This window comes from Penicillium alfredii (assembly GCF_028826965.1).
Source record: "Penicillium alfredii strain IBT 34128 chromosome Unknown utg000001l_segment0_segment0, whole genome shotgun sequence".
In the NCBI taxonomy this organism is placed as follows: domain Eukaryota; kingdom Fungi; phylum Ascomycota; class Eurotiomycetes; order Eurotiales; family Aspergillaceae; genus Penicillium; species Penicillium alfredii.
Window position 1 is genome coordinate 2,494,974 of NW_026622698.1, and position 11,861 is coordinate 2,506,834.

The window sequence follows — 11,861 nt, forward strand, 5'->3', positions numbered from 1 at the left end:
TACGGGAGGCCCGAGGAGTTCCACTTGGCCATCGCTACACATTACACATGTAGGTTGTCGCGTGCATACTACATAGTGTGCAATCTATTACAAAAAGTAGATCCACCATCTCATTCGAGACACTTCTAGCGAGTCCCCCGCGGATACCCCGAGCGGACATGGACTTTTCCGGGGATATGGGGTGCATTCAGTGTTGATTTTTGTAGTGTGACCAACAGTCCAAGTGTGATGAAACATTTCCCTGGGGTGAGCAACCCCTGCATGATGTAGCCATCCCAATAGGGAATCGGGCGCCCGAAGTTGCAAAATGCCCGTAAGTCATTGACCATGCGATTAGACGCAGACGCTGGGGGAATCCGTGGCCGGTTGCTGCGGCAGTTACTTAAGGGGTTATGGGTGGATCTACGGAAATACGATTGGCGCTCAACGTGGCAGGGACCAAAGCAAGGTCACACTCGATCGACAGACTCTGGATCTTAGTTTATATTTTTCTAAACCGATGAGGCTGGGTCAACCAGAGCAGCCTTTGGCCCGGATCCTGGCGGGACAAAGGTGTCCACAATGAGGAAAAGCTTGACACGTCGCAAAGGCAGAAGGGGTGATAAAAATAGTGGCAAGAGGAATGCTCAAACAAATGAGTTACTACAATTTTTTTTAATGAATAATAAGAGCTATAACTATCCTCGTGGTGTTGCTGTTGCGATTGGGCAGCACATCCGCACTCGCCGCGGTTGCTTACAATTAGGGTTGTGGATGATTTTCAGTGTGAAACACAACCTCACATCGCCAGAATCTGGGTCAGGAACATCAACCCGCCCTTGGAACCAATAATACCAGCACCTCGGCTCAGGGATTCTCTAGCCACTATTTCGAGGGTCTACGACGAGGAGCTAACAACAACGGCTTGGGAAATCAGAGCCGCTCATTCATTATTTCGGGTGACTTCCTCCTTCGCCCCCGTGGGGGCACCAATTTATTTTTGGCCCCATTGCGGAGGATCTCGTGTCACGATGGGTTATTCTCAACTGGAGTCTTTTTTTTTCTCTCTATTTTTAATAGTCTCCGAAGATCCTCCGTGAACTCTGGGCGACGGTCCAAGTTCCCGAATGACCTGACAGCATGGTTGCAAAGCATCTCTAGCGCCAATATGGGGATATTTTGTGGCTAGCTAGGAACAATTCAGAGCTCTTGTGATTTGCCCGACAGATCGAGATTAACCCAATATTACAGATTAGAGACTCATGGATGATTTAATACATGGGTGGAGCCATGTGCGCGACAAATCGGAATCCTGCTCAGGTCTTTAAGCGACATCTACTGTAGAGGGATTTTCAAGTCTGTATGCTAAAGATGCACATCGTGAAATTCTGGTATCTGAACCTGCAAAGGCTATCAAAACTGCATAAAAACAAAGTCATCACGTAGATTCGTAACATCTGGCCCTGGTGCCCCAAGGACCTGCGCCGTTTCCTAAAGCTCCCTCTTCATTAACTTGTACTCCTCGTTTAATCTCCTCCTCAAAGCTCTCTTATCGACGTCCTCGCCCAGTGGGCCGAGCATTTCACCACATTTTAGATACCTCCCACTAAAGTTGATTGCCTTGTCTGGAGGGAGTCAGTGAGACAAACCTTCCAAAGGAGCGCCGACTTACCCAGATCTAATTCTCCTGAGCACTGATCCGCATGGCATTTTATGCTGGCCCCTCGGTGCTCTGAAACCGTCACATCGCAGTCATCGTCCCCACAGCTACCCATTGCACCGCCACTGGAACAGGTCAGTCTTATACCACAAAAGATAGACACAGGGAGAAAAATGTCTTACTCGGCTCGAATCGATATATGATTGTCGTCGTTTGCAAGGCAATGGTTGAGATCGAGGCCGAACTTCTTCGACCGCGATCCCACTTTGCATTCCACCCAAATCCACCCTTCGCTCAGCTTTGCGTTCGAGCAAATCTGGGAGAGAGGTACATCGCCGGCCGGCTTGGCATCATTGCAATAAGAAAATGCAGTTACGAACAAGAATGGGAGGACTTTGAAGAAATGCATATTTCTTTTCTTGCAAATATGATGGTAGTAGGATTTCGTGGTGAGATCGATAGGCTGAGAAATCTGGCCGGGGGGACGATATAAATGTGAAATGATTGGGGATACAGACAAATCTCAGACAACCGTCCCATTTCAAAACCGGTCAGAAACGAGGGGGCCATGACATACCCCGGCAGTGTGCCGAACCCAGAAAAAAAAAAAAAAAAAAAAAAAAACCAGCATGGACGATCATGGAGGATTAGCTGTGCTGATGAGTGGATATGAAGTTGGCGCGGCCGATGTAACTCGACCCCCGGGACCGTGAAAAGTGGGATCGGCTGCATGGCCCCAAATAGCCTCTTGGTAATTGACTATCTTTGATACAGATGTGGGGTCTCCACGAAAAAAAAAAAATAGAATGACATATGTATTTTCGCTCACAGTCCCGCAGAAAGACGGAGGGCAGGCAAAGATGTTGAGGCCTTGGCAGAGGCTCATAAGTCTATTCATATTTATACTCCGTGGATGTCCCCTGGTTCTTGTCGATCCTCCAATCCAGCTAGCTTTTTATTTTTATTTTTTTTATTTTCTTTATTTTCTTACCTTGAACCTTCATCATGAGAACTCTCGATCTTCTCACAGCAGTCACAATATGTGGTTCGTGCCAAGTGTCGCCCATCTAATACTCGTGGACCATTGCTGACCCTACCATCACCATAATAGCTGCAAGCGTGAATGCAATGCCCTTGGTGAAACAGCTGGATCCGCGAACATCTCTCATCGCCCGAAGAGACTATGTCCTCGGCGGACTGGATCACCTTCTCATGCGAAGAGAGAAAGGCGACAAGGCAAAGTACGAGATCTTCTGCACACAGGACGGCCGAACAAAAGAAAACTGGAACAAACTCGGCATGGGACCACAACTGGAGTTAGAGTGAGTTGAAGGGCCCCTCCTATTCCTGGTTTTTATTTTGAGACTAACCCATCTGGTTGAATAGATCAAATTTGTTCTACGATGACGGGCCGTGCGGCAAAGGGCCGTATCCTTCGTTTAAGGGAAAGTCATTTATGGACGCCATTTCGGGACAGGTCGATGGATATGGAACTTACGGTGGTTGTCATATGTAAGTTTTCAGCTCTCCTTTCTATCTGTCAAATGCCAGACGCTAATGTGAAAGCCGAATACAGGGAGACTTGCGATCCCATTCAACCCGACGAGAAAACCGCGTGCAGAAAAAACCACGACAATCCGATGTGGCTGATGTTCATGTACTCGATCAAAAACTACGCCGACTATATGAAAGAATTGAAAGAGGGATTAAACCAGGGGTTTACGAATACGTGGAAGGAGAGTCAGAATATGGTCGAGGATTTCAGCACACCGGCTGAGGCTCTGGTACAAGATGTGAGTCTTGGGCGGAGGACCCCCCCCCCCCCCCCCCAGTTTGTGTGCAGAAACTCATCCTTTGTTTTTGGTTTATAGAAAACTGCCTCAAATTCCTTGATCATTACTGCCGGAGCTCTGGCCGGACTCGGCGCAGCTTTGGGTTTAATTAGCCCAGTGGCTGGTTCTCTCGTGGGTGGTGCCAGTGGCATGGCAACCATGGCACTTGGGATTGTCAACAGCGCTCAAACAAAAGACCCTGCAGTGTTCGTTCCTCCTTCTCTCGCTTTCCAATCAATCAATACAAACCACGGATGAACTAACCCCGCAAAATAAACAGGCAAGAGGGAGAGAAAGACAAGCGCCAAGAAGTACTGAGCAAGCGTCTTGATTCAGTCAAGATGTCTCTCAACCAGTCAATCGACGACTGGGGCGTCGACCTAATCGACAACGACGTGTGGTTCCCCAACAAGCCGTACGACAACGAGTGGTACTCGGATCGACCACGGAGTCTGGTGCAGGTTCTGCACAAAGGCGAATTCGTCGACAAGCCCGACTCACACACTGCGGACGAGTTTGCCGACAAGATGAAGTCGCACTTCCGGGCCGGAGCGCTGTCATACATCTGGGGCAAGGAGAACGTGTTTATTATCAAGCTCAAATCCGAAGTCAAGGGCACCAAGCCCTGTGATATCGATTGGGACACGTGGGACACCGAGGCCATCTGCATGGATGGCGTCGCCTACGTCTTTCACAAAGTCAAGTCCGGCCACGACGCGCTCAAGGAAGACGCGCGCAAGCTCGACAAGCCTTACGGCTACGATAAGGTGGAGAGTGACTACGGACTCGACTACAAGAAATTAATCCGCGCCGCCGAGGAGTCGCAGAAGGGCGGTTACTTCAAGAAATGGACCAGCGAGGAGGCCCTGGGTAGCTTTGACGACCCGGACGACACAAAGACCTTTAACATCCCCGTCTGTGATCTCGACGATAACTGGACTGCGCAAAGTTCCAAGGGTTTCGATTATAAGTTCATTTCGGTGAGTTTTGTCTCTTTTTCTCTCTTTGCTGTGGCCATTTAGGTATCTGGGCTAATCATCGCTTTGCAGCAACTAATATACTGGAACGTTGCACATTGCACGGGGAACAAGGACCCGAATGATCAGCCATTCCCATACGATATTAACAATGACTATTATTCATAACGCATTATGACTTTTCATGAATGAAATGAATGAGCATGGACTAAATGAACTCAACATCCAAAGCGTAAAGCTTGTAGTAAATGAACAACTTGGACATATCATTCTATATCGCAAGCCCTGAAGAGCCGCCTAAGTATGTAGCATAGATGAAATTTCTATCCCGGTAATAACATCAACATGAACATGTCATTAAGACAGGAAAGTCGTACCAAAGCCGCGGAGGCGAGAGTATTGTCTTCGAGTAGAAGGACATTGGGTGTGAGTGCACCGGCACCCCCAGTCTCCCTAGGCAGTCTTTGTTTAAAGCAGTAAGCCGGTGGCTTATTAAGAGACCCTGTTTTTAACTATTGTCAAGAATACAAGGTCGTTCAGCCATGGCTAACACATAATATTTCGTAGGGAATGCCATCATACGGTCTGATGTACACGTGAAACAGATACTACCCGGGAACATAGTAACCCGGGAGCGACAGAGAAACACTGTAAAGAAATAAAATACACGCCAGTCAATCGAAGCAAGATTGGAGCCATCGTTAGCTCCAACAAATGCACACAGAATTACAACAAAACAAGACCCGCGCCGAACAGCGTCGACAACCCAGTCACCAGACTCACCACAATGGGCGCCATGCTCAGCTGAGGAGGCTGCAGGCCAGCAGCAGCATTCTTGGAGCTCGTACTGGTAACATCACCAGCAGTTCCGGTAACAGAGCCAGAGCCGGGCTTTGCGGTCTCGGTGGACGGGGTGCCAGCATCCATGCTGCCATCGCCGCCAAAGCCGTCGCCCTTGCCGGCACCCTCCTTCAGGTACTTCTTAGCAGGCGAGGGCATCGCGGGCAGCGCATCATTGTCGACATCCCAGTTGGGCTTCGACTTGGCAGGGCAGGGATTAGCCCCACCGGTGTGGTTGTACTCGCCATCACCCTTGGGGTTGGAAGTCTTGGAGAAGGCCGTCTTCAGGGCGTCGTAGTCAGGCAGCTCTTTGACATTCTTGTCATTGACCTTGACCAGACCGTAATGACTGGACTCCTGGGAGTATTCGTAGACCAGACCGCCCGAGTAGACGCCAGTCATATCCGTGGAGTACAGAGACTCAACCTCTTGGAACTTGCGGGTGTTGGTGTTGCAGCCATACTCTGACAGGAAGAGCGGGATGCCGTATCCAGTGAAGTTCTTCACCTTTTGGTCCCAGCCGGAGGTGCTGAAAGATGAAGGGTCACACCAGGAATAGTCGTTAAAGGCGAAGAAGTCGCTGCGCTCATCATCGGTACCACAGTTCATGTACTGGGCCATCTCAAGTCGGTTGGTGTTGATGTCGGCCTACGGGAAAGATTAGCATTTGATTGTGACCACAGGCAACGCAGACTTACAGCAGAGTATCCGACAGGGACGTGACGCAGCTTGCGAGCACGCAGGAACGATCGGATATCACGCGTCACAGCCTTGACGTAGGGAGCAGCGGCAGATGAGGGACCATTGTTGATGACCTCGTTACCCGAGAAGAAGGCCAGGGTGTTGTCGTACTTGGCGAACATCTCGACGGTGGCGAAGATGTACTGCAGGTAGACATCGTTGTACGACTCCTTGGGCTTAGCTCGGTTGAGGGCGTACTTGGGGGTGTTGACATCTAGCACCAAGTAGATGCCGGCCTCGGCCAGTGCCTTCATGCACTCATCGTGATTCTTGGAGTTGTCGACCGAGTAGACACGCACGGTGTTCAGGCCCAAGTCCTTGAATTTCTTGATGTCCCGCTTGCAGCCATCGGAATCGGCAATCGGGTCGGCCAGCTTGGAAGAACCACCAGGCTGGTAGTCAACACCTCGAATGTAGAAGCGTTCATTACCTTTGAAGAAGGCATTGCCCTTCACGGTGACCGGGGTCACGCTGTCACGCGTCTCGATGGTCGAGGGGGCGCCCAGGACGGTGGAAACACCGAGAGCGAGAGTAGTGGCCACGGAGGCTACAGTTACCTTCATGGTGGGAGATGCAATAAGATTGTGAAAAGAAAAGAAGATAATGGCAACGATGGTCGAGGAAGAAGAGATGAGAAAATGAGGAACGAGAGGATGGCCGTTAAAAGTCGACCGGGAAGGCAGTGACGAAAGAAAGGGAAAGAGGGCTGGTCGAGGAACGTAGGGATGAAGGGGTCCCTGCCTGTCCTTATATTTGTGTGTCCTCCCACACGTCCTGGGCACTGTAAGGATTGCCTGAATCTTCTTCGGTTGATTGGCAGACTGCACGGTGTCACCGCGATGCCGTGGAGCATATCCTCCGACGCGTCGATCAGCAAGGGAGAGTGTTGTGGCGGGTACCCTGAATTCCCTTGTTCCCCTTCGCTTTATTTGCACTGCCCTGGATCATTTGTGGTTTTCTATTTCTGTTCGCTATTTATTCAGTTCTGCTATTTTTGTTGTCTGGGAAATTGTAGAGAGGTCGAAGTGAAGCCTTCCAGGTTATGGACCGGGTGGGCCTGTTTTAAATCGCGAAAATCCAACTGTTGATCCCCTTGGGTTCCTGCAGGTTTTGAATGGCCTGCAGAGTCTCCATCGAGTAGCTTGGCAATAGCGCAAATGCGGACTGGGACATGCATTCATCCGATGGAGCGCTGGATATGCCCGGGGCAATAATCAACACAACCAGCCAGAAAATAAAGCAGCAGTCGCAACGGAGAATGAGTAGCCCTCCACTTTCTTTTCATAAACTTCTTCACATTCCACGGTGAAACAAATAATATGGCGGATTCTAGACTTGACACAGTGGAGGTACCGTTGTCACTCGTGGGGGAAGATGCAATTATCAACCGTGGAACTGCTGCAAATGTCATGGATCCTGTGTTGTTATTCATTACATCGACCAGTTTAGGCTATATATAGTGCCGACCGGGTCATAGCCAAGTCCCTGGTTCAATCTCTATGGTCAAGAAGAACTAGCTATACAAAAGCGAATACCAAACGAGGACTCTTGATGAGAACATTTTTAATTAGAGAAGAATAAGTCTCCCGTTAGCTCAACTGTAGAAGGATATTTTCAATATGCTGTCATTCCTGGAGCTGTTTAACAATCTGCAGACTGGATTATTTGATTGATTAGCCAGGTTTCTGTTGGATTTCTGAGGGTTTTAGCAATTCTTCATGGATGCCACTCCAATCATCTAGTATTCTTCGGCGAGTACTTTCTACACAGCTATCATGGGTGTCTAATTCAAATAAATTTGCCTTGACCAGAAAGATCAAGATCAATTCAGTTGGTTCGAGGCTAAATGATTCCACTGGATCCCATTCGCCTAGAAGCTTTTGTAGATATACGCAGTCCAACCCTAAAACAACCACGGCCATCAATTCCGTTCCCTCCCCAGATATCAAGCCTACTCCTCAAATCCCACACCAGCACTACCCCCCTTCAGAGCGTGATCATATTTCCGATCCGCCTGGAAGTCGTTGTTTGTTGTATCTGTCGAGTGGGAGTGATGATGACCAGGGTGGTGTCCGATGGCATCGTGGTGGTGATGTTTTTCTAACAAGCCATCAATCAGTCCATGTACATAGCTATTAGTAGATCAAGTCAACTCACGAGCATGGTTACCATGCGACTCATTTTCATTTCTCTGTGTAGCATGATGAGATGTGTGGTCGGCAGACTTGTTCGGGTCGTGGTGGTGCCCGTGGAGGGCATCTTCTGCCTTGTGCAAGAGTCCTGACATGGTTGAAACTACTTTCGGATACAAAGAAAGTACAAGAACGGTTTCGAAATACTCAGTGAACAGCTCTAATATATGTTGATAGGTTGAAAAAACCGAAAAAGTAGTTATTTTGACACCTTTTTATAGGTTTCAGCAGGAGAATGACGTAGCAGATGGTGTGATGTTCCTTGATCCAATCCATTATTGGTGAGTTTCTCACTCGCCATATATCTTGAACCTTTGGCAATTCATTCATGGTCTCGCTCACAGGACTATGGTCAAGGATTCTCATTTGTATATTCTGCAGCTCAACCATAACGCCGCCCATGGAAATGGAACGTCCGAAGAACAATATTTATACCAGGACCGACTGCCTTCAAAGGCATTATTAGTGCAGCTTCATGGCATCATAAGTGGAGAAGATAAATCGGTATCTTGGTTCTTCGACTCCGATGCTTCCGAGGGCTGGTGGCGAATCACATCATGTATCCACCACTATCTCGGTATCAAAAGGAGCAGGAAAAAGAGGCATTCCAAGACTCCCGTGATAACGCATAAAGAAGATGGTGTTACAAGATATTAGTATCCTGCAACTAGATACATGTGTTGCGCCAAGAATATCACTCTTGGGCTTGGGTTATCTTTAATTAGAGGGTTGGTGGAGGCTAGTGCATTGCTAATTATTCGTTCGCTGACCGATGATCAGCCCAAGTTTAGAATCTATCGTGCAAAAACGACCCTAAAATGCAGAGACAAGGTCGATTGCAAGAGGGATCGGCGACCCCGACTACATACCCTCGCCAAGGGAAAGTACCGAGGAATGCTGGCCTACAGGGTATGATCTCATAAGCGATTGCTTGGAATTTGTATAAAAAAGCTACATCATTTAGCACGGGCCAGCTATTTCCAACCTATTGGTGATATCGAACAACGCAGATATGTTTAAATAATACCAGGCCGATAGAAGCCGGTCATCACACTGATCCCAAATAGAGAAAGCTATTCTGTACGCCGCTTCCCCAGCTGATTCGTCCCATGAACCCAATCCAGCAATCCAATCGACCCATAGTTCAAGTTGAATTTCTCATGATGCAGGTCATGCATCTTGGCCTTGCTATGGAAAAAGTCATACCCGCTATGAACGGTCGCGGTGTTAAATAGCTCATAGGCCAGGAAGATCCAGAATGTCACCACATGGCTCCGTAGCAGCTGCGGCGGGAGAGAGATCGGTAGCGCATTGGCGAAGATCTGCTCGAGTGGATGTGCAAATTGGGCAGCCAATGCGATCGGAGCTGTGAATCGATGATGTTTTTTGTGGATTCGCACGTAGAAATACGGCATGTGGAGGAGCCGGTGGCTATAATAGAATAAGGCCTCGCGCATGAGAAGGCTGATGAGGATATCGCAGAGGATCTCAAGAGCCGATGGCAAAGAAGCTTCGATGCGGTATGAGGATCCTGAACCGGTTCTACCGATAACAGAAAGAAGGAGAATGTGAAGAATAGACGAGAGGATCTGGTTTTGGATAACAACTAGAAAGCAGCGTGCGATATCGCGTCGCGTGGGTTGTTTGGGGGCTGGCTGAATCTTATGGCGCTGCGAGAATGACGGAGCAATCGTGTCTAACCAAATATAACACAATGACGGCAGCCAGAAAGACACGATTTGTATAAGGAATGTCCCGATGAATTCAATCTTCGGTGGAGAATAGATAGTTACGATTTGAGACCAGAGAGCTGCAGCTTGGGGAAATGAGTAGCCGATAGAGTGATAAAAGCTCTCCATGGCTAGTTGATAGGGGTATATACTTGAACGCGAAATAGAAACAGTATTATGGGTTGGGAAATCAGAGGGCCGCGATGTTTATAAACTGCTTGTGTGCCTCGGCCTGTTCCCCAGGAACCTTTTCCCCGCCCCGCAGTCGATCGACAGCGGGCATGGCCCTTAATAACAGGTGGATCTCGGCTATAGGGGGGCATGTGAAGAAGTTGATCACCGAAAGGGCGATCTGAGCGCACGAAAGAGTATGCCATGTTAAAAGGACCATATCAAGGATGAACTCTATATAGCCAGGAGAGCGATGTATGTAGAGAGGACCCATACCATCGTTCACTTGCAACGTTCCAGATAACCTAATATATATCCAAAACCATGTTTCGTACAAAATAAGCATAATGTCTCGTTCAAAAAAACCACTTCACAATAATAAAGGTTAGATTCCTTGCTAGATCTAACTGCCACTCTATCTTCTGCTCTATTCACTTTGCTTGCTTCACTATATAATCTAACCTCTTCTACTATTTCTTATCTTCTATTCCCTCTCCATCTCTACTTATCTCTGCTTATCTACTGCGAGATTTCTATCTTATTTTCTCTCACGTTCATCGTACCTAACGTGTTTCATTTTCTCTTGTTTATCTATTATCCACACCTCCCTTCTACATCTTGGTTCTATCTAACAATTTCCTTTCTTCTTCGAATCCCTTCACGATGGCTACCAATACCCACGAACAGCAGGACTCACCATCCTCTACCAAGACCAGCACCCCCACTCCCCATGCCAAAACACTGACCAATTACGAAGACTGGATCCCAGCGCCCCTCAACCCTCCCCAAGACTCCGCCATGGACCCGATCTACCTATTCCACATGAGCCGAGTCATCACGACCGACCCGACCCAGAGAGAGCTCTTCGCAGCTCTCGCCCGTGTACAGCTGCTGACTGAAACCCTGCAAGCGAACCCACTCAGAAAGGCCCTCATCGCACGCCGTGCTTCGCAGTCAGATCGCAGCGAAGTCAAGAGAATCCTGTATTCCCCCAACTGGAAGACCGTCGCAGCCATCCTTCGCCTGGTGAGAACCGGCAAAGAGAGAGATTGTGTGCTTGACTACATCGCTTATGCGAATGCGACAGACTCCATTCGCGAGCAAATCCCTACTTGGCCCGTCGCTGTGAGAAAGAACTGCACCGAGCTGTTGGATCACTTTGATGTCACGATTCAGCAGGGCTCTGGCTCTGCAGATGGCAATCGTGATACTGGCAAAAGCACCAACAAGGCTCTGGCTGGTTAGTCAGTCAGCCCCTTGTACTCGAGTGCCTTGGACGTTACCCCTCTGGAGGACACTGGGCGTGACAGAGGGCAGGAGACCTCCAGGGGCAACCCTATGCTTTGTTATTTAGCTTTCGTTTTCTTGTCTTTTGCGTTGGGGGCAAGAAGATGTGCTATTATAGTCATTTCCCACGCGCTGTGGCAGTTATCTATTATCCATCTATGAATTCATCGTTTCAACCGATCATCTCTTCGACATAGATGCGAAAGCAGTTCTGATTGGCCGAAGCTCATACTTAGAGGAAGATTATTGACTGGCACAAACACAACTTAATCAACTGCACGTGATATATTGCTTTGGGAAAAGGGCGTCAACCATTAGTTAGTTAATTAGTTAATTGGTGACCTCAATAGGGAAGAGAAGGTATATGGAAATTAATATAACAGGGTCCAAAAGTCTACCGACACCACCCTAATTTAGATAGACTTCCGTATAGACATGGACAGACCCGTCCC

General features: G+C 48.4%; 6 protein-coding genes across 6 annotated transcripts; 2 read left to right on the forward strand and 4 right to left on the reverse strand.

Annotated features, from left to right (window-relative positions):
• Positions 1-1,470: 1,470 nt before the first annotated feature.
• On the reverse strand, positions 1,471-2,048 carry NUU61_000974 (uncharacterized protein; the record flags this gene model as incomplete). Its single annotated transcript, XM_056651557.1, has 3 exons — positions 1,471-1,604; positions 1,652-1,764; positions 1,822-2,048. 3 exons carry the CDS (start codon positions 2,046-2,048, stop codon positions 1,471-1,473), a joined length of 474 nt encoding a protein of 157 aa, XP_056516407.1.
• Positions 2,049-3,812: 1,764 nt separating this feature from the next.
• NUU61_000975 (uncharacterized protein) lies at positions 3,813-4,493 on the forward strand (the record flags this gene model as incomplete). Its single annotated transcript, XM_056651558.1, has 1 exon — positions 3,813-4,493. The coding sequence occupies one exon, from the start codon at positions 3,813-3,815 to the stop codon at positions 4,491-4,493; it is 681 nt and encodes a 226-aa protein (XP_056516408.1).
• Positions 4,494-5,174: 681 nt separating this feature from the next.
• Positions 5,175-6,592, reverse strand: gel1 (1,3-beta-glucanosyltransferase gel1; the record flags this gene model as incomplete). Its single annotated transcript, XM_056651559.1, has 2 exons — positions 5,175-5,936; positions 5,987-6,592. 2 exons carry the CDS (start codon positions 6,590-6,592, stop codon positions 5,175-5,177), a joined length of 1,368 nt encoding a protein of 455 aa, XP_056516409.1.
• A 1,388-nt stretch (positions 6,593-7,980) lies between these two features.
• Positions 7,981-8,316, reverse strand: NUU61_000977 (uncharacterized protein; the record flags this gene model as incomplete). The annotated part of the gene is made up of 2 exons (XM_056651560.1): positions 7,981-8,129; positions 8,187-8,316. 2 exons carry the CDS (start codon positions 8,314-8,316, stop codon positions 7,981-7,983), a joined length of 279 nt encoding a protein of 92 aa, XP_056516410.1.
• Positions 8,317-9,294: 978 nt separating this feature from the next.
• NUU61_000978 (sterol desaturase family protein) lies at positions 9,295-10,080 on the reverse strand (the record flags this gene model as incomplete). The annotated part of the gene is made up of 1 exon (XM_056651561.1): positions 9,295-10,080. One exon carries the CDS (start codon positions 10,078-10,080, stop codon positions 9,295-9,297), a length of 786 nt encoding a protein of 261 aa, XP_056516411.1.
• A 705-nt stretch (positions 10,081-10,785) lies between these two features.
• On the forward strand, positions 10,786-11,367 carry NUU61_000979 (uncharacterized protein; the record flags this gene model as incomplete). Its single annotated transcript, XM_056651562.1, has 1 exon — positions 10,786-11,367. One exon carries the CDS (start codon positions 10,786-10,788, stop codon positions 11,365-11,367), a length of 582 nt encoding a protein of 193 aa, XP_056516412.1.
• Between the last annotated feature and the right edge of the window lie 494 nt (positions 11,368-11,861).